At 47.9% G+C, this 24535-nt stretch overlaps 4 protein-coding genes across 9 annotated transcripts in view; 3 read left to right on the forward strand and 1 right to left on the reverse strand.

Annotated features, from left to right (window-relative positions):
• LOC132571225 (zinc finger protein 709-like) overlaps positions 1 to 24535 on the reverse strand; it is a 1224940-nt gene that overhangs the window by 465372 nt on the left and 735033 nt on the right. The window lies entirely within an intron of this gene.
• Positions 1 to 24535, forward strand: part of LOC132571277 (zinc finger protein 420-like) — a 166472-nt gene that overhangs the window by 131757 nt on the left and 10180 nt on the right. For 2 of the 5 annotated variants that reach the window (XM_060238035.1, XM_060238036.1), the window contains exon 2: positions 21716 to 21801. The exons of 2 other annotated variants lie outside the window; for them this stretch is intronic. In XM_060238035.1, the coding sequence (XP_060094018.1) occupies positions 21739 to 21801 (63 nt within the window). In that variant the 5' untranslated portion in view covers positions 21716 to 21738. Of the gene's footprint in view, positions 1 to 19925; positions 20357 to 21715; positions 21802 to 24535 lie in introns of those variants that run through there. One more of the 5 variants, XM_060238033.1, reaches the window with a different exon arrangement.
• On the forward strand, positions 9684 to 10240 carry LOC132570987 (zinc finger and SCAN domain-containing protein 31-like). Its single transcript, XM_060237623.1, has one exon. It carries the CDS (start codon positions 9734 to 9736, stop codon positions 10238 to 10240), a length of 507 nt encoding a protein of 168 aa, XP_060093606.1. The 5' UTR covers positions 9684 to 9733.
• Positions 12975 to 14427, forward strand: LOC132571318 (zinc finger and SCAN domain-containing protein 2-like). Of its 2 annotated transcripts, XM_060238123.1 has the most exons (2): positions 12975 to 13586; positions 13836 to 14427. In XM_060238123.1, the coding sequence occupies exons 1-2, from the start codon at positions 12989 to 12991 to the stop codon at positions 14267 to 14269; spliced, it is 1032 nt and encodes a 343-aa protein (XP_060094106.1). In that variant the 5' UTR covers positions 12975 to 12988; the 3' UTR covers positions 14270 to 14427. The 2 variants fall into 2 exon arrangements, with proteins under 2 accessions (XP_060094106.1, XP_060094105.1); XM_060238122.1 differs by having other exon boundaries at positions 12975 to 14427.

Below are 24535 nucleotides of genomic sequence, written 5' to 3' on the forward strand. Positions count from 1 at the left end.
TGTGAGGGAGGAGACATGGCAGGCTAGGAAAGCCTATGCAGTGCATGCTGAAAGTTCAGCATTCTATCTTTGATATTCCAAAGTGACAGGATTAGGTGTTGAGCGATGCTACAAAACCCCAATCTGTGCACCAGGAAAAACCTCTTTCTCTAAGAGGACAGTGAATCGGATGCACCAAAGAAGCATCCTGTTTTAATGTTGGTAATTATTACCTTTGTTTATTTTTCAGGAGATGAAAGGCCCCCAGGGATTGCAGAATTTTTCAGATTGCTGGAGGATCACAGGGTTGAAATCCGGAGGTTCAGTAAGTTAAACCTTCATTTATTCTTTACATGGGGTAAGTGGAGTACTATAACATCCATCAATAGACACTTACCGATGTTCTGTTTCCCTAACAGATGAAGCTTTGGAGAGGCGTATGACGGCCTTAGAAGAAAGAATGGAACAGATGGAGAGGGGTGGGGGTGACCAATGATTTGTATATAGTTCTGTGTTATTTATGTGAATAGTGTTCATGTTAAATTGTTTGTATGTATTGTTTTGAAATGTTCTTTAATTCAAAAATTTCAGAAAAACATTGCTTCAAGAGTGTTATTACAGTAACATTCCTTTCGATAGATCTAGAGTGGTTAATTGTGTTATTCTGCAGATGCAAAATAGTAAAGAGTCCTGTGGCACCTTTAACACAGCCAGCTGTCATTGTAGCATAGACTTTTGAGGATCAAAGCTCTATTCCTTAGAGGCATCTGAGGAAGACAGCTGTGTTTCTCAAAAGCTCATGCTGCCATAACAATTGTCAGTGTTAAAGGTGCTACTGGACTGCTTACTATTCCTTGAGATGTGTGCGGTTCCACTGGGCAATTGCACAATTACTTCACCTTGTTTGTGTGGAGATCTCCAGCCATCACTTGGATACTAGTAACACTATCCCTTCTGTGCACTTCTGTCCCTTCTGTGCACAGATGATGATTACAGGATGTACTGATTGTACATAGCATTGAACCTTGTATAGAAGTGGCAGTGGTGGTTCAATGTACATTCCCCAGCCTCAGAAGCCACATATTTTCTCCCTCTCACTGTGGGTGTGGGAGGGCAGGAGATGTCTGCATTTTTAGCATTTCTTCCCTCCCCCTACATACTTCTGACTCCCCTCATTGTTGTGTTCAAAACTGACTACAAGTTATGGCTGTCAATGCACCACTGACATCAATTTCTTAATTCCCTGTAGCCACCCTTCGAGGAAGACAGCAGGCAAGGGCTCAGCAGCAGACAGTAGAGGAGGAGGAAGAGGAGCCGCAGGATAATATGGATGTTCCAGAGGTGCAATTAGGTATATAAGTGTTCATGATGTTTGTGGATGGGACACCTAGGAAAAATAATATTGACCAATAGCCAGCACCCAATCGCTGATCAGAACTGCTCTGCTATGCAGGTGCACAGGAGGAAGCCCGGGGTGCAGAGCAGGAGCAAGAGCAACAGCAGGAGCCACAGGGTGGTCTACCACCTAGTAAGCATCTATATGCAGAACATACCGTATTTTTTGGACCATAAGACGCACTTCCCCCCCCCTCCAAAAAAAAGTGGGGGAAAAAGTGTGTGTGTCTTATGGAGCGAAGGTACGTACCTTCCTGGGGGGGGTGGGAATCCATTGCCTCCGCCTCTGATCCCGGCGCTTCCCCCGCGCCTGCCTGCCTGGCTCCAGCTTCTTCCAGCAAGCGCTGGGATCGCTCCACGTGACCCCACCGCTAACCCAGCGCTTCGCTAGCGCCGGCTGCGGAGTGGGCAGCGTGCTTCCTCCTTGCCTTTGTGCCTGGCTCCAGCTCTGATGCTTAAAGCAAGCGCTGGGATCGCTCCCTCCGCCCTCCGATCCCAGCGCTTGCTTTAAGCATCACAGCTGAAGCCAGGCACACAGGCAAGGAGGAATCACGCTGCCCTCTCCACAGCCGGCGCTCGGGAACCGCTGGGTTTGCGGAGGGGGTGGGTGCTTCCTCCTTGCCTGTGTGCCTGGCTTCAGCTGTGATGCTTAAAGCAAGCGCTGGGATCGGAGAGCGGAGGGAGCGATCCCAGCACTTGCTTTAAGCGTCAGAGCTGGAGCCAGGCACACAGGCAAGGAGGAAGCACGCTGCCCCCTTCGCAGCCTGCGCTCGCGAAGCACTGGGTTTGCGGTGGGGCCATGGGGAGCGATCCCAGCGCTTGCTGGAAGAAGCTGGAGCCAGGCAGGCAGGCAGGCGCGGGGGAAGCACCAGGATCGGAGGCAGAGGCAGCAGATCGCCCCCAGGAGAAAGGTGCATCCTATCGTCTGGAGCGCCTTATGGTGCGAAAAATACGTATATTGTGAGGGAGGAGACATGGCAGGCTAGGAAAGCCTATGCATTGCATGCTGAAAGTTCAGCATTCTATCTTTGATATTCCAAGGTGACAGGATTAGGTGTTGAGCGATGCTACAAAACCCCAATCTGTGCACCAGGAAAAACCTCTTTCTCTAAGAGGACAGTGAATCGGATGCACCAAAGAAGCATCCTGTTTTAATGTTGGTAATTATTACCTTTGTTTATTTTTCAGGAGATGAAAGGTCCCCAGGGATTCCAGAAATTTTCAGATTGCTGGAGGATTTCTGGGTTAAAGTCTGGAGGTCCAGTAAGTTAAACCTTCATTTATTCTTTACATGGGGTAAGTGGAGTACTATAACATCCATCAATAGACACTTACCGATGTTCTGTTTCCCTAACAGATGAAGCTTTGGAGAGGCGTATGACGGCCATAGAAGAAAGAGTGGAATGGTTGAAGAGGGGCGGGGGTGACCAATGATTTGTATATAGTTCTGTGTTATTTATGTAAATAGTGTTCATGTTAAATTGTTTGTATGTATTGTTTTGAAATGTTCTTTAATTCAAAAATTTCAGAAAAACATTGCTTCAAGAGTGTTATTACAGTAACATTCCTTTTGATAGATCTAGAGTGGTTAATTGTGTTATTCTGCAGATGCAAAATAGTAAAGAGTCCTGTGGCACCTTTAACACTGCCAGCTGTCATTGTAGCATAGACTTTTGAGGATCAAAGCTCTATTCCTTAGAGGCATTTGAGGAAGACAGTTGTGTTTCTCAAAAGCTCATGCTGCCATAACAATTGTCAGTGTTAAAGGTGCCACTGGACTGCTTACTATTCCTTGAGCTGTGTGCGGTTCCACTGTGCAATTGCATCACTGGCACCTGTTCAGTAAATTCCTAAGAGCATTTCCTGCAGTCAAAGGCTACTTATATCAGTAGATTTTGACTGGTGGAACTCTGCATGTTTCCTATGAAGACATTGAAAAGTGATGCACGGTATCATTATGCTGTGGTATCACCACTGGTGTTTACTACAGCATTACAATAATTGGCACACAGGGTTCAAAACCACAAACTTTATAAAACCTTATCTATAACAATGATTAACCTAAAAGGGAAGGAAGGATACAACAGTTTAGGAAGCTTAAGCTGCGGGGGGTGGGGGGGATCAGTTCAAGGTGACAGTCTGTCTCTAGGACACCCAGCATTTTTCCTCTTCTCTTTTTGCTTTCCATGGCTTCTGGGCACAGAAGTGGCAGGGTAGCATTCCTGCTGACTAACAGGAGGGTTCTGCAGCTCCCTCTCCAAGAGGTTAGTCAGCAGTGCCAGGGCGTGACCACATTTCTCCATTACTTCATTATGGTGCCTTGGGGCTTCATGGAGCATCTCCCTGTCCCGTCTGGTTTCCCTCACTTCCTGTCTGCGCAACTCCATCTCCTCGCTGTAGAACTCCAGCTCCTGCCTCTTTGCTGCCATGTGATCGGCATGCTGGGTGTCCGATTGGTCCATTATTTTTTCAGCCACATTGTAGAGCCCGTAAGCACGTCTCCTGGCTCTGGTAAGCTGACCAGGACCTGGAACAGTAACATGCTGCTCCTCCTGATCCTGGTTCCTCCGTGAAGAAGGTCCTGCCTCCTCTTCTTCTAATGGGAAATTAAAAAATATAACATCACTGTTAGAAATCCTATACATAAAGAAAGGGACCTCCAGGGTCATCTAGTCCAACCCCCTTCACAATGCTGGAAAGTCACTAATACCTTCCACCACACACACACATCCCCAGTGACCCCTGCTCTTTGCCCGGAAGATTGCAACAACCTCCAGAACCCCTGCCAAATCTGGCCTGGAGAAGCATTGCTGCCTGATGCATCCCTTGCTGCCCACCTTGTAATTATCCCCCTGATTGACTGAGAAACACCTCAGCATTCTGCAGCAAAATACCAAGGACGTACATGCTCCCTCTTTTGGAGGTTGCCATTATAAATCATTAAATGCTCACCTTATACTGAAAGGGATTGCAATTGGGAGTACAAATTTCTTGCTGAGAGGTAAGAGGAAAACAAGACAAAAGCTGCACTCATCAATAAATTCCTCCACCAGTGTTTCATCTTGGTCCTGAGTCTCTTCTAAAACTGCCTGTTGGTTATCTATGCAGGTAACAAAATGCAAATAGTTAGACCACCAGGGTTGTCTCTGAACACATCATTTATATACCACAGATATTTTCATATATACATAACATGAACAACACCATACAGTTCTTCTTATTGCCTGCATACCATAATAGCGACAAATATTGGTGAGGCATTTAAATACATACATATTGCTGAGATGGATTTGATGGGCAGCTGTATGACTTCATTGGAACCTGTAAGATCAACAAAACATGCCTATGCATAAATTTCTGTGCGCTTAAAGGTACCATTGGACTACACTTCTGTCTTATGACAAGATGCCTGTCTGGATTCTCACTCACTGCCCTGCTTCCCATCAAACAAAGCAGTAGATTTATTTGGTGTTGCAGACATGCAGTGAACCAAACAATACCTACTTTTCTATCATTGCAGGTTTTAACTTTAATGACAAAATCCTGCAAGCTAGTCAGTGCACATAAACCAGGACTCTTAGGATGGTTGCTTTTCAGAAGCCCTCATTTCTAAAGTTATGCAAAGCAACCAAGACAGTGACGAGGACAGAAATAACGTTCATTCCATGCTCATTAACAGTATCAACCGGCAGCAAGCCATGGATTTCCCATTATCTTAGTACATGTTCACTTTTAAATGAGTGAAGTATTCATCACTCATATCACTGTACTTGTTCTACTGGAAAGCTGCTCTTGAAGTGACCTGAAGCACTGAAAAGATTCAAAGATAGATCAGGCAGCTGGTTTTCTCCAGGCCCTTTTGACCTGGGATCCTTATTTTTTTTTTTAACATCTTCTACACTTGCAGCAGGGTTCACTGGGTGGGGGAAGGAGGTATTTCTGAATTCCCTCCATTGTGCAGGGCGTTGCAGACATAAACAGGCATACCACATTAATTCATGAACCATATTTCAAAGTGCACTTACTCCCCCCCCCCACTCTTATAATGCATCACTTACCATTAACATTTTCACGTATGTCTTCCGTGTTGATTGTTGGCGTCTCAGGGCACAACACTTCGTCAACGACCAAGGCAGTCCTGCCATAGTCTGACGGCTGATCACCCAGAAAGGTGATGGCAGACAGCCTTCTTGACTTAACGCTTCCTTCCTCCTTCAGTATTCTATGAAGCTCCTTATAAAAGGGGCATGTAACTGTTTTATTTCCAGGATTGGAATTATGTGCAATTACCCGCCTGTATTCTGCTCTCAGACTTTTCGTTTTACTCCTACATTCCTCTGCTGCCTGTCATGGCCACGTTTCACCATCTCTGCTGAGACTTTTTGATAGCAAGCATAATTTCTATGGAAAGTCTGCAGAACTGCTTGGATTTCATCATCTCCCCATACTACTAGGAGATCCAGAATCTCCTGTTCACTCCAAGCTACACCTCTTGACCCACTCATCCTCACAATTCCTGACAAACCACTCACCAACCTATTAAACCAGACAATCCGCTCAGCAACTACAACCCACAGAAATCTGTGCCCCCCCCCCCCCCTGACATTTATACCTGCTGTAGCTTGGCACAAGTCACTTTCCAGCCAATAGCCTGTGGGCATGGATGGGTGCACATCAGGCTGGGTTAGCAACATCTGTCTCACCAATCACTGTTGGTCTGTTCTCTCGCCAAAACCTGCTGGCCTATGGGCAACCCCTCTCCAGGTGGCAACAGCCCCCCCCCCCATAAATGTGCCTCAGACTCACCTACAAACCAATCGCATTCCTGTGACTCCTGTGTGGGCATGGAAATGATAGCAACAGGTGATAGACCAATGCCTGGTGCCCTGATCTCCCGCTTGAACTGTGTATCCAATGGGACACCTGTTACCAAGTTTCAGCAGCGGCAATCTCTGGCAACTCAATGGAGCCTAGCCATCCCTATGGTGGTGCTGTTCTGACAAGTCGCTATAGCGCTATAGCGATCTTAGCCGATGTTCCAAAAAAAAATAAGCTGGAGATCGCACGTGCCGGCGGGCGAAAAAGGGTGTGAAAACTGCTTCCAGGTTAGATACTGGACATTTCACACAGCACCCCATACCGATTTCAACCCGGAAGGAGGGGTTGAAAACTGGAAGAAGCTGCTTTTTGTTAGTAACGACTCAGGCATGCCTCACTACCGGGACAGCTGAGGGACTGTGTGAAAAGCTGAGAGTATTCCGGTAGCAACCAGTTACTGAGTCGGGTCTGTCTGAAATGACAGCAGAAACCCCTTGCTGTTCAGTAACTGACCAGCTGCCATACCAAAATAGGCTGTGTGAAAAAGCTCTTATTCCCATAGGAAATCATGGAGAATTGATCCGCTGGTATCTGGGGCTCTGGGGGGACTGTTTTTTGAGGTAGAGATACTGAATTTTTAGCATAGTATCCAGTGCCTCTCCCCAAAATACCCCCCAAGTTTCAAAAAGATTGGACCAAGGGGTCCAATTCTATGATCCTCAAAAGAAGGTGCCCCTATCCATTATTTCCTATGGAACAAAGGCATTTAACAGGTGTGCGGTCCCTTTACATGGGATAGCCAGAACTCCCTTTGGAGTTCAATGATGCTTGTCACAACCCTGCTCCTGGCTCCACCCCCAAAGTCCCCAAATATTTCTTGACTTGGACTTGGCAACCCAACTCTGCAGAGAGAATCGGCAGCTTGGAAAGGGGGGGGGGAATCCTCCTTCCCCTGCTGATGCTTCATTGCTCCTCCTTGGGTGTCAGGCGAGAGCGGGGAAGAGCGGCTCTGCAAGGGTTAAAAAGGGAACAGTTGGAATGGCCCCTCCTCCTAGAGCGGCAACCAGGATACGAGCCACTTCCTGCTTCAACCCCCTGAGCTGGGGGAACTGGGAGGGAGGAGCAGGTGAGTTGCAAGAGGGTTTTTGGGAGAGGGGCGCAGGAAGGACCACCCCCCCCCCCCCAGGGGCAGAGGCTCCAGCCCTGCATGCAGAAGAGCCCAGAAACAACATCTGGGCAATGCTGATGTGGGATGGGGTGGGGGGAGCTCCCGTACAGGAGAGCTAAGAGGGCAAGTGTGTTGGTGTGAACGGGTGTCCTAAGGGCTGGAATCAGTTTTTTAAAAAATGCAGGGCATCAGAGCGCCTGGCTGGATCAGGAATGGGTTACTCTAATCCTGCAATCTTGTTTCTAGTACTGCCTAGCCTGGGTAGCCCTCAAGTATTTATTTATTTAGATTTTTAGCCCGCCCTTCCCATAAGGCAGGCTCAGGGCAGGTTACATCATAAAAATAATCAACAGGGAGCCAGTTTGGTGTAGTGCTTAAGTGTGCGGACTCTTATCTGGGAGAACGCGATTTGATTTCCCACTCCTCCACTTGCAGCTGCTGGAATGACCTTGGATCAGCCATAGCTCTGGCAGAGGTTGTCCTTGAAAGGGCAGTTTCTGTCAGAGCTCTCTCAGCCCCACCCACCTCACAGGGTGTCTGTTGTGGGGGAAGAAGATAAAGGAGATTGTGAGCCACTCTGAGATTCAGAGTGGAGGCCAGGATATAAATCCAATATCATCATCATCAACAACAATAAAAGACCAATTTAAATATATAACATCTAAAACTACAGAATGACTAAGATGGCAGATTCTGCTTCACAGACGTGACCTTTGTCCAGGTCCAGTAGATCTTATAGCACTGGGATGGAATGAAGGGGGGAGGCCAATAACAAGTGATGTCCACTGCCTCAGCTGAAAGCTTGGCGAAAGAGCTCTGCTTTACAGGCCCTGCGGAATTGAAGCAGTAGAGCTTGAAGGCCTGTGTTCTCTCTCCCATTATAAGGTTGCCAACCTCCAAGTGGCACCATTGTGCCGATGACATAAACGGGGAAGGGGGCTGCTTGGAAGTGAGATTTCTCCAGCTGGCTGGTGGCACATTAGAGTCCCCCAATCAGGGCAGCCCCTACCCCCGATAGGGGGATCTGGCAACTCCAAAACACTGTCATTTGGGCTTCATCTGGCTGACATGGATCTCTAAAATACATTGCAGTTCTCCATGTAGGTTTGAATACTGTTGGAATGCAAGTTGTTTGCATTTCAGACAAAAGGCAGGGGAGGTGGCCAGTAAAATAAGACCCAGTGGCATTTGAGGCGAACTCTGTTAGAATCATAGAATCCTAGAGTTGGAAGGGACCTCCAGGGTCATCTAGTCCAACCCCCTGCACAATGCAGGAAACTCACAAATACCTCCCCCTAAAGTCACAGGATGTTGTAGGATTCTTGTGGTTGCCAGCTTCCAGTTGGGATAGGAAAAAACCTCGCCAAGCTCCGTGTAAAACCGGCTTAACCAGCACCTCTCAAGAAGAAAAAAATGTTATGCCTTCAATAAAGTCGGGTTAAGCACTCTTATGATGCAAATCCAGTTTATTCTTCTATAAAGCAATAAGCCTTACAAAAGTGCGGATTGATCCAAGCTTGTATGCAGTACATCCACAACAAACCTCCTTCTTCTTCAGCTGCATGCATATATTTTAGTTCTGCAGCAGGTTAATCGATAGCGCAACAGGTTTAATTTTCCTGTTTCGCTTCAACGCTTTATCTCAGCAAAAGCTTATTTCATTCAGAACACATCATTCTCCATTTTACAATGCTTTCAACCTTAGTAGAATCAACATTAACGCACCGTTCACAGTAGGGTTGCTTCAACTATAGGCACTTTCTTTTTCTTCCAATTTTGTGGGAACGCTGTTTTTGCTGCCAATAATGAGATCTCAACTAAATTTTTACACATTCATTTTTTTTTTGCCCCAAAAGTTTAATAAAACTGACTCGGCTGTGTTAGGAACCATATCCCCAATACTATCATTAGTAATCTCTGTGGTTGCCAACCTCCATCTGGAGCCTGCAGATCCCCTTGAATTCTCCAGATTATAGAAATCAGTTCTGGAGAAAATGGCTGCTTTGGAGGGCGGACTGTATAGCTTTATACCTCTGCTGATGTCTCTCCCCTTCCCAAATCTTGTTCTCCCCAAGGCTCCACTCCAATCCAGGGATTTCCTGACCTGGAGTGAGAAACCCCAGCAAGGGAAGACATGGAGTGAATGGTCTGTGGCTCTCTCTAAGTCTTACGGTTGCATTTCCTTTTCCTCTTCAGGGAGGAACTCCAGAGGCTAGGGGGAAGCACCCAGTTGGGCCTCTGCTTCTGTGGACAGCATTAGAACTCGTGACCAGGAAAGATCCCCTCCATTTGGGGTTTCTCAGCTGCAGCAGAAGCGCCCCCCCAGGAGCAAAAGAGGCAGATGACCAAGGAGAACCTTTTCCTCTGTGGTAGATGGCACCTGGGCACGTACAGATGGTGGGCAAGAAAGGCCCTGAAGCTGGAATGGGAGTAGGGAAAGAGTTGAGTGCCAGTGAACTGTGGGAGAGAACAAGGCCAAAGAGCCTCCTGGGTGAGGATGCCCTTGGCTTGGACGTGCAGTGCCAGCAGTTCAGGCGGTTCTGTTACCAGAAGGCCGAGGGCCCTCGAGACACATGCAGCCAGCTCCACCAACTTTGCCTGCAGTGGCTGAAGCCAGAGAGGCACAGCAAGAAGGAGATGCTGGACCTGGTGATCCTGGAGCAGTTTCTGGCCGTCCTGCCCCCAGAGATGGAGAGCTGGGTGAGGGAATGCAGTCCGGAGACCAGTTCCCAGGCAGTGGCCCTGGCAGAAGGCTTCCTCCTGAGCCAGGCAGAGAAGGAGAAAGAGCAGGTGAGTTGGGTTCATCATGATAAGGCAAAAGTATCTGAGAACTTCAGTCTTTTCCTAAAGCATCTCTGCCCAATTTGTGTGCAGGGGTGATTTCCCTCTCTAGACAACCTCTTTCAAGGGTCAAACACTGCATAGAGCATTTCAGTGCTTCCCTTTCCCTTCTGGGTCATGATCCAGGATGTAGGGGAAGCCAAAGACAGCTTCTAGCTCCTGTGATAGCAGCAGGGCGTGAAGGGGGGCAGAATCCTTCTCTTTCTTTCTCTGACTCATCTCCTTGTCCCTATGTCATGTTTCGGGTGCATGGACTATTCATGGAGATGTTTGCTGACCCAGAAAAGAATCCATCCAAGTCCTTCCAGAATCCACAGTTCAAGCCGGAGGATCAAACATGGGACACCTCACTGGGTAAGGATTCCTTCTGCCTGAACAGCTGTAACAACCACAAGATAAATGTTACATCTCTGTCTTTCTCTTTCTCTGAAGCTCATTGTCGCTGTTCGTACTCCTTTGGCCTATGTTTGAGAGATTGAATTGACCTTCTTTTCCTCCCAGGCTTTGGAACAACATTTCCCGAGTCCTCTGCTCTTTGTCCTGTCATGGGAGCAACCATGATGCAGCCAGCAGAGACCAAGGAAGAAGGTCCCGTGTCCTTTGAGGAGGTGGACGTGGACTTCACCAAGGAGGAGTGGGAACTGCTGGATCTGGGCCAGAGGGCCCTGGCCATGGAAGTCATGTTGGAGAATTTTGGGAATGTGGCCTCTCTTGGTAAGGATCCCTTTCACTGTAGCTGACAAGGTGCTGGAATTTTAAACCTGAATGCATATTCATGTCCTCCTAATGACAGTCATATTCAAGAGCAGCCCCTCAAGGAGGTGATTTAGTACCCCAAGGGACATTCAGAAGTGGTGAAAGCAATGGAAGAGGAGCCTGCATAAAAATATTCTGTGTACCTGTATTCCGTGTTGTTTTCTGTGGCTGCAGAAGGTAGAACCGGAACCAATGGGTTGAAATTAAATCAAAAAAGTTTCCAGCTCAACATTAGGAAGAACGTCCTGACTGTTAGAGCGATTCCTCAGTGGAACACGCTTCCTCGGGAAGTGGTAGGCTCTCATTCCTTGGAGGTTTTTAAACAGAGATTAGCTGGCCATTTGACAGCAATGAAGATCCTGTGAATTTAGGGGGTGGTATTTGTGAATTTCCTGTACTGTGCAGGAGGTTGGACTAGATGACCCTAGAGGTCCCTCCCAACTCTGTTATTCTACCAAGGGCCACGGGGGAATTGTCAAACTGGAGGGGTATCTGGGCTGGCCTAGAGCTGAGTCAGATGTAGCACAGCTTCTGAGTGACCACCTGGCACCTCTGGGAGGCTGGAATTCTTTCTCCTTACAGTGGCAGTACAGGATTGACAGCTACCATTTTTTCTGCTGGTGGTACATCTTGCAGTGAATTGAGGGTGAAGTTTTTTTCAAGGCTGGCTTCTGGTTTTTGAGTGTCACTGTGATCCTTTGGTTTTTTAGGGGTCAGAGCTTAATCCTTTGGGTGGACCCCTGTACCTTTATTAAAGAGCCCCACGGCGCAGAGTGGTAAAGCTGCAGTACTGCAGTCGGAGCCTTCTGCTCACGACCTGAGTTTAATCCCAGCGAAAGCTGGTTCAGGTAGCTGGCTCCAGGTAGACGCAGCCTTCCATTCTTCTGAGGTCAGTAAAATGAGTACCCAGCTTGCTGGGGGGGGAAGTGTATATGACTGGGGAAAGCAATGGCAAACCACCCCATAAAAAGTCTGCCGTGAAAACATTGTTAAAGTAACGTCACCTCATAGTTGAAAACGACTGGTGCTTGCACAGGGGACTACTTTTACCTTTTTGTACCTTTATTGTACTGCAGTGGTAGTGTAACAATATGTGTCATATTCTCACCTTGTGGAGTGCCCTTCTGAAGACTGGAGGACAAGTCATTCCTGTTCTGGAAGGGGGATTGTGTTGGTCAAATATGCCTGGTCAGAACCCCACCTTAGTTCTGACATTCCACATTCACCCGAGAGAAGCAAATAAGCAATCTATGTCACTCTAGTCACTGGCTTGTCTTCTTCAGAGAAGGAGTGACTTTCCAAGGAAAAATGCTATTTCTCTTTATTTCTGCCACAAACAGCTGATCCATTCATATAGTGTATATATATTCATTCATATATATATACACACACACACACACACACACACACACACTGTGGCTAGTAGCCACTGATGGACCTCTGCTCCATATTTTTATCTAAAACCCTCTTGAAGGTGGCCATGCTTGTGGCTGCCACCACCTCCTGTGGCAGTGAATTCCACATGTTAATCACCCTTTGGGTGAAGAAGTACTTCCTTTTATCCGTTTTAACCGGTCTGCTCAGCAATTTCATCGAATGCCCACGAGTTCTTGTACTCTCTAAAAGTACCCTTTGGGTGAAGAAGTACTTCCTTTTATCCGTTTTAACCTGTCTGCTCAGCAATTTCATCGAATTCCCACGAGTTCTTTTTACTCTCTAAAAGAGTTAACTTTGTGGGGAGGGATGGTGGCTCAGTGGTAGAGCATCTGCTTGGTAGGCAGAAGGTCCCAGATTCAGTCCCCGGCATCTCCAATTAAAAAGGGTCCAGGCAAATAGACGTGAAAAATCTCAACTTGAGACCCTGGAGAGCCACTGCCAGTCTGAGAAGACAATACTGACTTTGATGGACCGAGAGTCTGATTCAGTAGAAGGCAGCTTCATATGTTCATATATGTTCATCTGTGTGCCATTTTTTTCACAGTGTTTAGGTTTGGTTTGTCTTTCTTTCTTTCAGCAGGAGGTGCAGAAGAAATGCAAAAAGGGGAGAAAAGGTATAAATGCCTGGAGTGTGGGAAAAGCTTCAGTCACAATACAAGCCTTGCTTTCCACCAAAGAATACACACAAGGGAGAAATCATCTCAATGCCTGGAGTGTGGGAAAAACTTTAAAAATCATACACATCTTATTTTTCATCAAAGAATTCACAGTGGGGAGAAGCCATATAAATGCCTGGAGTGTGGGAAAAGGTTTAAAAGTAGTCCAAATCTTACTACCCATACAAAAACTCACACAGGAGAAAAACCTTATAAATGTCTGGAATGTGGGAAAAACTTCAGTCAGAGTCACCACCTGATTTCCCATCAAGGAATTCACACAGGTGAGAAACCATATAAATGCTTGGAGTGTGGGAAAAGCTTCAAGAGTAGTTCAATTCTTACCACCCATCAAAGAGTTCACACAGGCGAGAGACCATATACGTGTCTAGACTGTGGGAAAAGCTTCAGTCAGAGTAACAGACTTACTTCCCATCAAAGAATTCACACAGGTGAAAAACCATATAAATGCCTGGAGTGTGGGAAAAACTTCAGTCGGACTGATCACCTTACTTCCCATCAAAGAATTCACAGAAGTGAGAAACCATATAAATGCCTGGAGTGCAGGAAAAGCTTCAATAGTGTTCCAACTCTTGCTCTCCATCAAAGAATACACACAGGGGAGAAACCATATAAATGCCTGGAGTGTGGGAAAAACTTCAGCCGGAGGGACAGACTTAATTCACATCAAATAACTCACACATGGAAGAAACCATATAAATCCCTGAAGTGTGGGAAAAACTGTTACAATTTAACCCTTGCTCTCCATCAGAGTGTTCATAGAGGGGAGAAATCATATAAATGCATGGAGTGTGGGAAAAGCTTCCATCGGAGTGACCACCTTACTTCCCATCAAAGAATTCATACAGGGGAGAAACCATACAAATGCTTGCAGTGTGGGAAAAGGTTCACTGACAGTTCCAATCTTACTTCCCATCACAGAATTCATACAGGGGAGAAACCATATAAATGCCTGGAGTGTGGAAAAAGCTTCCCTCGGAGAGACAGCCTTATTTCCCATCAAAGAATTCATACAGGGGAGAAACCATACAAATGCTTGGGGTGTGGGAAAAGTTTCACTGACATTTCCAATCTTACTTCTCATCAAAGAATCCACACAGGGGAGAAACCGTATAAATGCCTGGAGTGTGGGAAGAGATTTCGTCAGAATACACACCTTACATCCCATCAAAAACTTCATACAGGAGAGAAACCGTAGAAATGCATGGAATGTGGTAAAAGCTTCTGTCAGAGTACAGACCTTTATATCCCATCAAAACTTTGTACAAGAGAAAAATTATGGAAAGTGCGAAAGATTATCTTTCATGAAATATTCCACAAGAGAATAATAAATGAATGCCCGGAGTGTGGAAGGAACTTCAGTAAGCGTGTCAACCTTACTCCCTATCAAAAAACTCATACAGGAGAGAATCAGTAGAAATACCCAGGGCTTTTTTTTTGTAGCAGGAGCTCCTTTGCATATTAGACCAAACACCCCTGATGTAGCCAATCCTCCTGGAGCTCACAGGGCTCTTAGTACAGGGCTTACTGTAAACTACAGAAGGATTGGCTAAATTAGGGGTGTGTGGCCTAATATACATATAAGTTCCTGCCAGTGTTTCCTCTAAGCCAGGGGTGGGGAACCGAGGGCCCTATATGGCCCTCGAGGTCACTTGGTGTGGCCCTCTGGGATTGCTGGGCCGAACCATGTGGCAGCCTCCCTGGGGTCTGGCTGGCCAGAGAGGATCATGAGCCCCAGCCGCGCTGTGCAGAAGCCTCCCCAGGGCCAGGCATAAGAACATAAGAGAAGCCATGTTAGATCAGGCCAATGGCCCATCCAGTCCAACATACATACATACATATATATATATATATATATATATATATATATATATATATATATATATATATATATATATATACACACACACATACACACTGTGGCTAATAGCCACTGATGGACCTCTGCTCCATATTTTTATCTAACCCCCTCTTGAAGGTGGCCATGCTTGTGGCCGCCACCACCTCCTGTGGCAGTGAATTCCACATGTTAATCACCCTTTGGGTGAAGAAGTACTTCCTTTTATCCGTTTTAACCTGTCTGCTCAGCAATTTCATCGAATGCCCACGAGTTCTCGTATTGTGAGGCAGGGATTACAGGGCCCATATGTACTGTGCGGCAGTCTCCTTGGGGCCTGGCTGGCCGGCCAGAATTGCTGCAGGGCCTGGAAAAGTTACTGTCACAGTTCAGTTTGCACTTGATTATCCCCAAATGGTGTGGCCTAATATGCTAATATTAGGGGATGTGGTCTAATATGCTACTGAGTTCCTGCTGGACTTTTTCTACAAAAAAGCCCTGGACCTAGACATTTGCCTAGGGCGGGGCCGTGTGTGTGCATGCGTGTGTGCCAGATTAGGCTCTCCCCACGTCTTCAAATAGAAAAAATGATTATTTACATTAATTTTGCTGGCCTGAATCATTCTCCCTCGGCGGAGCACTGTTTTTTTAACTTGATAATTTTTTATGGCCCGCAAATGATGTTATAAATATCCATATGGCCCTTGGCAGAAAAAAGGTTCCCCACCCCTGCTCTAAGCTGAGTTAGTGTGAGCTAGCTCACAGATTTTTACCCTCCAGCTTACACATTTTTGTCTTAGCTCAGGAAGGATGACCCCAGAGCACAATAATTTATGCAGTAGCTCACCGCTTTAATGCCAGCAGCTCACAAAGTAGAATTTTTGCTCACAAGACTGCAGCTTCGAGGGAACATTGATGTGCACAACATGTCCCAGCCAAGAGGGAAGGGGGAGGGCATGGACCCTTTAGCCAGCCAACCTGACAAATATCTTTTTGTTGCTCTCGCTGCTGCCGCCGCCACCCTTCTTGTTCTCTGCAACTCTGGAAGTGTTTTTGTGTGTGAAGCAGGGTTTCTTTCCCACCTCATCTATACAAACTTTATATCATGGGGAGTTTATATTATGACCTTAGGTGATGTGCATTTAGGGAAGCTAGTTCAACAAGAGAGCCAGTTTGCTGTTGTGGTTAAATGTGCGGACTCTTATCTGGGAGAACCGGGTTTGATTCCCCACTCCTCCACTTGCACCTGCTGGAATGGCTGTGGGTCAGCCATAGCTCTTGTAGGAATTGTCCTTGAAAGGGCAGCTGCTGTGAGAGCCCTCTCAGCCCCACCCACCTCACTGGGTGTCTGTTGTGGGAGAAGATATAGGAGATTGTAAGTTGCTCTGAATCTCTGATTCAGAGAGAAAGAAAGGAAAGGTCCCCTGTGCAAGCACCAGTTGTTTCTGACTCGGGTGACATTGCTTTCACAATGTTTTCATGTTTTCATTTACGGGGTGGTTTGCAATTGCCTTCCCCAGTCATCTACGCTTTCCCCCCCAACAAGCTGGGTACTCATTTTACCAACCTTGGAAGGATGGAAGGCTGAGTCAACCTTGAGTCAGCTACCTGAAAACTCAGCTTCCGCTGGGGATCGAACAGGTCGTGAGCAGAGTTTAGGACTGCAGCTTTAACACTCTGTGCCATGGGGCTCTTTATTCAGAGAGAAGAGTGGGGTATAAATCTGCAATTCTTCTTCAGTGTTGCTTTTCATTTGAACCTCTCTGTGTTGTTGTTGTGTGCCTTTCTATCTATGTTTTTCCACAGGGCCTTTTTTTGTAGAAAAAGCCCAGCAGGAACTCATTTGCATAGTGGGCCACACTCCCTGACACCAAGCCAGCTGAAACAGCGTTCTCGCTCAAAAAATAAGCCTTTTTTTGTCTTTTTCTACCCTCTTGAAATCCAACCCTGTGTTTTCCTTATTTTTCTCTTTTAAAATAAACTTTTATTGATGAAGACTTTTGTTTGTTTCACTTTGTACAATTTATTTCTGTAGGATATTTCTGCTTCTCTGGCTGCGTGGGAAGGGGAGGGTCTCCCCCCCTGGGCTCCCAAAGATGATAGGATCTTCTCAAATTCAGCAGTGCCAGGTTCTCCGTGAAAGAAACAAGTCCCCCCATCTGGCTGTCCAGGAAACCCTGGGCAAAACCTTTCTCCTTGCAGTGCTAGTTTTCTACCTGTGGTGATTTTCCCATGATGCAAAGAAGTGGTTGTAGTTACCCAGTTCAGGGCTAGATGTTCCCACTTTCTCCTTGACCATATCAGTCCTGTTCTAGCTTTTCATGTTTCCACATCTCCGCACCTTTCCTAGGTGCATTGATCAAGCTGGGGTTGAGGTTGTGGTCTTGGGATCCCTCAGAGGGGTGTGGTGTGCAAAGGGTCTCCATCCAACCTTATTTCTTGCACCCTGGATGCATCCTCCGCCGTCTAGGGCTGCCAATCCCCAGGTGAAGGCAGGGAATCCCCCAGTTTGGAGGCCCTCCCTCTGCTTTAGGGTCATCAGAAAGCAGGGGAGGTAATATTTGCTGGGCACTCCATTATTCCCTATGGAGACTGATTCCCATTGGATAGGGGTGGCCAACAGTAGCTCTCCAGATGTTTTTTTGACTACAACTCCCATCAGCCCCAGCCGATATGGCCAATGGCTGGGGCTGATGGGAGTTGTAGGCAAAAAACATCTGGAGAGCTACTGTTGGCCACCCCTGCCATAGGGTATAATTGAAAATTGATCCATGGTTATCCAGGGCTCTAGGTGGGCTGTTTTTTGAGATAAAGGCACCAAATTTTCAGCATAGGATCTGGTGATTCTTCTCAAAATATCCCTCAAGTTTCAAAAAGATTGGACTGGGGGGGGTTCAATTCTGTGAGCCCCAAAAGAAGGTGCCCCTATCCTTCATTATTCCAAATAGAGGGGAGGCATTTAAAAGGAGAGTAGTCCCTTTCAATGTGATGGCCAGAACTCCCTTTGGAGTTCAATTGTGTTTACCACACTCTTGCTCCTGGCTCTACCCCCAAAGTCTCCTGGCTCCACTCCCAAAGTCCCCAGATATTTCTTGAATCTGACTTGGCAACCCTACCACCATCTCCCCCTTGAAGTGGAGAGCAGAGAGCCCCCAGGACAGACTGCTGGGGTAAGGAGGGGGGACATAACAGCAAAGGGCTGGAAGGGTTCTTTTTCTGTCCCAAGGCTCAGTGGATGACCTTGATTCTGGTCACACTGCTCACATGTGCAGGAAGAAAAACAATAACACTGGTTACCAACCTCCGGGAGGATACTGGAGTTCTTCTGGAACCACAAATGACCTCTCCCATCACGACTCCCTCCAAGCTGTGGAATCTTGTGAGCCAAAATTCTACTTTGCGAGCTGCTGCATCAGTGAGTTTGCTCTGGGGCCATCCTTCCTGAGCTAAGACCATAAAATGTGTGAGCCAGAGGCTAAAAAACTGTGATCTATAGGGTTGTCAATCTCCAGGTGGGGGCAGGGGATCCCCCAGTCTGGAGCCCCTTCCCCCACTTCAGGGTCATCAGAAAGCGGGGGAAGGAGAGGGAAATGTCTCCTGGGCACTCCATTATTCCCTATGGAGACTATTCCCATAGGGAATAATAGAGAATTGATCTGTGGGTTTCTGGGGCTCTTGGGGGGGGCTGTTTTTTGAGGTAGAGCCACCAGATATGCAGCATAGCATCCAACACCTCTCTTCAAAAGACCCTCCAAGTTTCAAAAAGATTGGACTGAGGGGTTCAATTCTATGAACCCCCAAAGAAGGTGTCCCTATCCTTCATTATTTCCAATGGAGGGTTGGGTTGTAAAAGGCGTATGGTCCTTTTAAATGTGATGACCGCAACTCCCTTTGGAGTTCAATTATGCTTGTCGTAACCTTTCTCCTGGCTCCACCCCCAAAGTCCCCAGATATTTCTTGGACTTGGCAGCCCTAGCTCACGCTAACTCAGCTTAGGGGGAACACTGTCTCCAGTACAGGGACTGGAGCTGAGATTTCTTTGCTCGTGGATGCATCCCCTTTCCAGCAATACAGAGAAATGTTTCCTCCTGTCACGGGAAGAAGGAATAAGGAAAGCCCCTCTGCCCTCCACCCCCCCCCCTCCTCCAGCCCAGGATCTCTGTCTAAACCAAGGGTGGCCAAACTTGCTTAACGTAAGAGCCACACAGAATAAACAGTCAGATGTCTGAGAGCCACAAGACATGAGCATCATATGGAAATAGATGGGCAAGGAGAGGTGGAAAGAAAGCAACATTTACTTTAAATACATTCTCCAAGCTGCTGGCTGGCTTGGCTTGGAGAAGTGATTTAAAGAAATAAATGCCTTCTCCAAGCTGGTGGGGGGGAGGGAGGTCTTTGAGAGCCACACAATATGTGTGAAAGATAGGGTTGCCAAGTCCAGTTCAAGAAATGTCTGTGGACTTTGGGGGTGGAGCCAGGAGCAAGGTTGTGACAAGCAGAATTGAACTCCAAAGGGAATTCTGGCCATCACATTGAAAGGGACTGCCTTCCTTCCATTGGAAATAATGCCTTCCTTCCATTGGAAATAATGAAGCACGGGGCACTTTCTTTTAGGGCTTAGAATTGGACCCCCTAGTCCAATCTTTTTTAAACTTGGGGGATATTTTGGGGTGCTATACTGGATGCTATACTGAAAATTTGGTGCCTCTATCTCAAAAAACAGCCCCCCCAGAGCCCCAGATACCCACGCATCAACTCCCCATTATTTTCTCTGGGAATCAGTCTCCATAGGGAATAATAGAGCTCCCAGCAGACATTTCCCTCCCCTCCTCCCGCTTTCTGATGACCCTGAAGGGGGGGGGGAGGGCCTCCAAACCTGGGGATCCCCTGCCCCCACCCACCTGGGGACTGGCAAACCGTAGTGAAATGTGGCTCCTGAGCCGGAGTTTGGCCACCCCTGATCTAAACCCTCCTGATGCCCTAGAAACCAAGGACAAGGCCAGCAAAAGGTATCCTCACACACGGACACAACGTCAGCCAGCCAACAGCCTCCACCAGCCATTCCTTCTTTCTCCTGGCTTCCCTGAGCCCGGGGTAGGGAGTTGCCCCTTCCCCTCCAGGCTCCTGCTGCAAAAAGAATCCACTTGCAGACTTTTCTGCAAATGCAAAGCCGCTTTTGGTAGAGAGAAGCGGGGGAAGCAGAACCGAGGGCCGTGCAAAGTGTGTGTATGTGGGGGCGCATTGGGGCAGACGGGTCCCCCTTTTCCTACTGTCTCCGCCCCACAGAGGGGAAAGCCAGCGAGGCCAACAGCCTAGAGGGGCCGCCAGGAAAGCAGTTTGGGGAGACCACTTCCTTCCTGCCCGGCTTGTGCAAGGGCGGGGGGGGGGGAGGAATCGGCTGCTGTTGTTCTCCTGCTTGCAAAGCGGCATCAGCTCTCTCCTTCCGGGGTGGGGTTGCCAGCTCCAGTCTGGGAACGACCTGGAGACTTTGGGGGTGGGGGTGGTTTGGGATGCGGAGGGGCTTCAGTGGGGTGGGATGCTATAGAGGGTCCACGATTCAAAGCAGCCTTTTTCTCCAGGGGCACCGAGCTGTCAAGCTGGAGAGCAAGTTGTAATAGCCGGAGATCTCCAGCTGCCACCTGGAGGTTGGCAACCCAGTGCAGTGGGGCGAGGCTGGGACAGGTGGGAGGAAGGGATAATGGAGGGAGTGCCAAGGAAAGGCAGGAAGAAGAGGGGAGGTGGCTCTTTTCTTGGGGGGGGGCGGAGTTAAAGACATACCCTGCAATACTTCCTCTAAGCTGTGGAGTCTTGTGAGCAAAAATTCTACTTTGTGGGCTACTGGCATGAAAGGTGTGAGCTATTGCATAAATTAGTTTCCTCTGAAGGCCATTTTTCCTGAGCTAAGACAGAAATGTGTGAGTCAGAGGCTAAAAAACGATGAGCTAGCTCACACTAACTCAGCCTAAAGAGAACACTGATGCCCAGAGATGTTCTCTCCTGGGTGAGTGGCTGGTGGTGATGCCCTTCCATCCTCCTTCCTCCTGATAGCCAGTTTGGTGTAGTGCTTAAGTGTGCATACTCTTATCTGGGAGAACTGGGTTTGATTCCCCACTTGCACCTACTGGAATGGCCTTGGGTCAGCCATAGCTCTCATAGGAGTTGTCCTTGAAAACGCAGCTGCTGGGAGAGCTCTCTCAGCCCCACCTACCTCACAGGGTGTCTGTTGTGGGGGGAGAAGATATAGGAGATTGCAGGGCTTTTTTTGAGCAGGAAAGTACAGGAACACAGTTTCCGGCTGGCTTGGTGTCAGTGGGTGTGGCCTAGTATGTAAATGAGTTCTTGATTGGCTTTTTCTACAGAAAAGCCCTGTGTGAAACAATGGTGACATCAGGAAGTAGGGCCTAATATGCAAATGAGTTCCTGCTGGACTTTTTCTACCAAAACAGCCCTGGGAGATTGTAAGCCGCTCAGTCTGTGATTCAGAGAGAAGGGCGGGGTATAAATCTGCAGTCTTCTTCTGCTTCTCCATGTGTACTGGATAGATTTTCCAAGGCTGGGAGGACACGTGGTCAGAAGGGGAGGGGGCTGGATGGTCTAGGAATGTGCAACATCCCCCACCCATAAAAACTGGCTGGGTGGGGTGTGGGGAGATCTCAGGTCAATCCATCCTGAAGTTTACGGGATAAATTTTATGGTCCTGATTTGTGTCCGTACACCCATCCGGAGACAGGGTCACTTTAAAGAATGGCACAGAAAATGTGCATTGCTGAAAAGTTTTCCCTGCATTTTTCTTTCTCTTGCTCCCAGGAAACAGCAGAAAGAGACCTCTGATGCCTCCTCCCGTCTCTCCTCTTTCTCGTGAAGGGAAAAGAGCTGCCATGAAGCCTTTTCAGGTAATGGGGCAGAGTAATGGGGGAGTCCCGTGGCGCAGAGTGGTAAAGCTGCAGTAATTGCAGTCCAAGCTTTGCTCACGATCTGAGTTCAATCCCGGCAGAAGCTGGGTTCAGGCAGCTGGTTCAAGGTTGATTCACACTTCCATCCTTCTGAGGTCGGTAAAATGAGTACCCCGCTTGCTGGGGGAAAAGTATAGATGACTGGGGAAGGCAATGGCAAACCACCGTGTAGAAAGTTTGCCAAGAAAATGTCGTGATGCGACATCACCCCTTGGGTTGGTAACAACTCCTTCTGATGGCACTTGAGTTTTTTTGGCTGCTGTGTGACACAGAGTGTTGGACTGGATGGGCCATTGGCCTGATCCAACATGGCTTCTCTTTTTATTTATTTATTTATTTATTCATTCATTCATTCATTCATTCCGGGATTTATATCCTGCCCTTCCCACAAGTGGCTCAGGGCGGCTTACAACAAACAATAAAACAATAAAATCGGAACAAAGTTATTACATTTAAAATCAAGCATTTAAAAACCTAAAAACCTTAAAAAAATTTAACATTAAAACTATACAGTAATCACAGAAATCTAGGAAGCTACATTTATCCAGTCAGGCGTAGGCTAACCGGAAGAGGGTCGTCTTACAGGCCCTGCGGAACTGAGTAAGATCCCGCAGGGCCCCCACCTCTTCCGGTAGCTGGTTCCACCACATAGGGGCCATTGTAGAAAAGGCCCTGTCTCTAGTTGTCTTGAGACGCACTTCCTTGGGCCCGGGGATGTTGAGAAGATTTTGAGTCCCAGACCTCAGTACTCTCTGGGGAACGTGTGGGGAGAGACGGTCCCTCAGGTAGGCAGGTCACAGGCCATATAGGGCTTTAAAGGTAATGACCAGCACCTTGTACCGGACCCGGTATGTTATTGGGAGCCAGTTTGGTGTAGTGGTTAAGTGTGCGGACTCTTATCTGGGAGAACCGGGTTTGATTCCCCACTCCTCCACTTACACCTGCTAGCATGGCCTTGGGTCAGCCATAGCTCTGGCAGAGGTTGTCCTTGAAAGGGCAGCTGCTGTGAGAGCCCTCTCCAGCCCCACCCACCTCACAGGGTGTCTGTTGTGGGGGAGGAAGGTAAAGGAGTTTGTGAGCCGCTCTGAGACTCTTCGGAGTGGAGGGCGGGATATAAATCCAATATCTTCTTCAGTGCAGAGCCCGAAGACCCGGCCGGATGTGCCCCCATCTTGGGAGGCCCAGTAACAGCCGGGCTGCGGCATTCTGCACCAGCTGCAATTTCCGGGTCCGGCACAGGGGCAGCCCCATGTAGAGGGCATTGCAGTAATCCAACCTCGAGGTGACCGTAGCATGGATCACTGTTGCTAGGTCGTCGGGGTCCAGGAAGGGGGCCAACTGCCTTGCCTGTCTAAGATGAAAAACCGCGGACTTGGCAGTGGTCGCTATCTGAGCCTCCATCTTTAGGGACGGCTCCAGTAGCACCCCCAGGCTTCTGACCCTGTCCGCTGGCCTCAGCGGTACACCGCCAAAAGCTGGCAGGGGGATTTCCCCCCCCCCGGTCCCCGACGGCCCAAACAAAGGACCTCTGTCTTCGCAGGATTCAGTGTCAGTCCACTCAGTCTGAGCCACTCAGCCACGGCCTGTAATGCCTGATCTAGGTTCTCTGGGGTGCAGACCGGTTGGCCGTCCATAAGTAGATAGAGCTTATGTTCTTAATTCGGTGCTTGCACAGGGGACTACCTTGACCTTTAATCAGGTTCCCTGTCCCTTGACCTTTAATCAGGGTCTCTTTCCCTTGGTCCAGGTCACAGCCTATCTTGGAGAAGGGAGAATAAAGCACCTGCAGGTGGGGCCAGGAATTCTCTCGGAATCACAGTTGATCTCCCCGATTCAGAGATCAGGCCATGCTCTGTAACTCCCCACTGAGTTTCCTCCCTTAACTATGCCCTCCCCAATACCTCTCCAAAAGTTTTCCAAGCTACAGTGGGCAATGCGGAGGGGTAGTTTTGAGTTTGCGGGTAATTCCTTGGCCAACCAAAAAGGATGTTTGTACAGGGAGAGGGGTTGAAGTTCCTTCTTAGAAGGTCTGGCAGAATCCCAGTTTGTAAGACGCAGCGGTGGGGAAATGGCCCATCTCTCCCAGAAAATAGAAAGGCCAGAAGATCCAGAACTGGCTGTAGGATGAAGTCTTTTTCTAGTGGACTGAATCAGCAGACCCCAACCTTTTCGGTACCAGGGACCAGTTTTGTGGAAGACAATTTTTCCAGGGACCCGGGGGAGTGGGGGGGGGGGCGATGGTTTTGGGATGATACAATTGTGTACTTTATTAGTTTGGCATGGTGGTTAAGTGTGCGGACTCTTATCTACGAGGCTGGGTTTGATTCCCCACTCCTCCGCTTGCAGCTGCTGAAATGGCCTTGCGCCAGCCATAGCTCTCGCAGAGTTGTCCTTGAAAGGGCAGCTTCTGGGAGATCTCTCTCAGCCCCACCCACCTCACAGGGTGTCTGTCATGGGGAAGGAAGTTAAAGGAGATTGTTAGCCACTCTGAGACGCTGAAATTTGGAGTGGAGGGCGGGATATAAATCCAGAGTTGTCTTCTTATTTTTATTATTACTACATTGTAATATATAATGAAATAATTATACAGCTCAGGGTCCGGTTGCTAATAGGCCATGGACCGGTAGTAAATGACGCTTCTGTCATCCCCTGTCCTGGCCCCATTGGTGGACCT

This window comes from Heteronotia binoei, chromosome 5, assembly GCF_032191835.1.
Source record: "Heteronotia binoei isolate CCM8104 ecotype False Entrance Well chromosome 5, APGP_CSIRO_Hbin_v1, whole genome shotgun sequence".
NCBI lineage: Eukaryota > Metazoa > Chordata > Lepidosauria > Squamata > Gekkonidae > Heteronotia > Heteronotia binoei.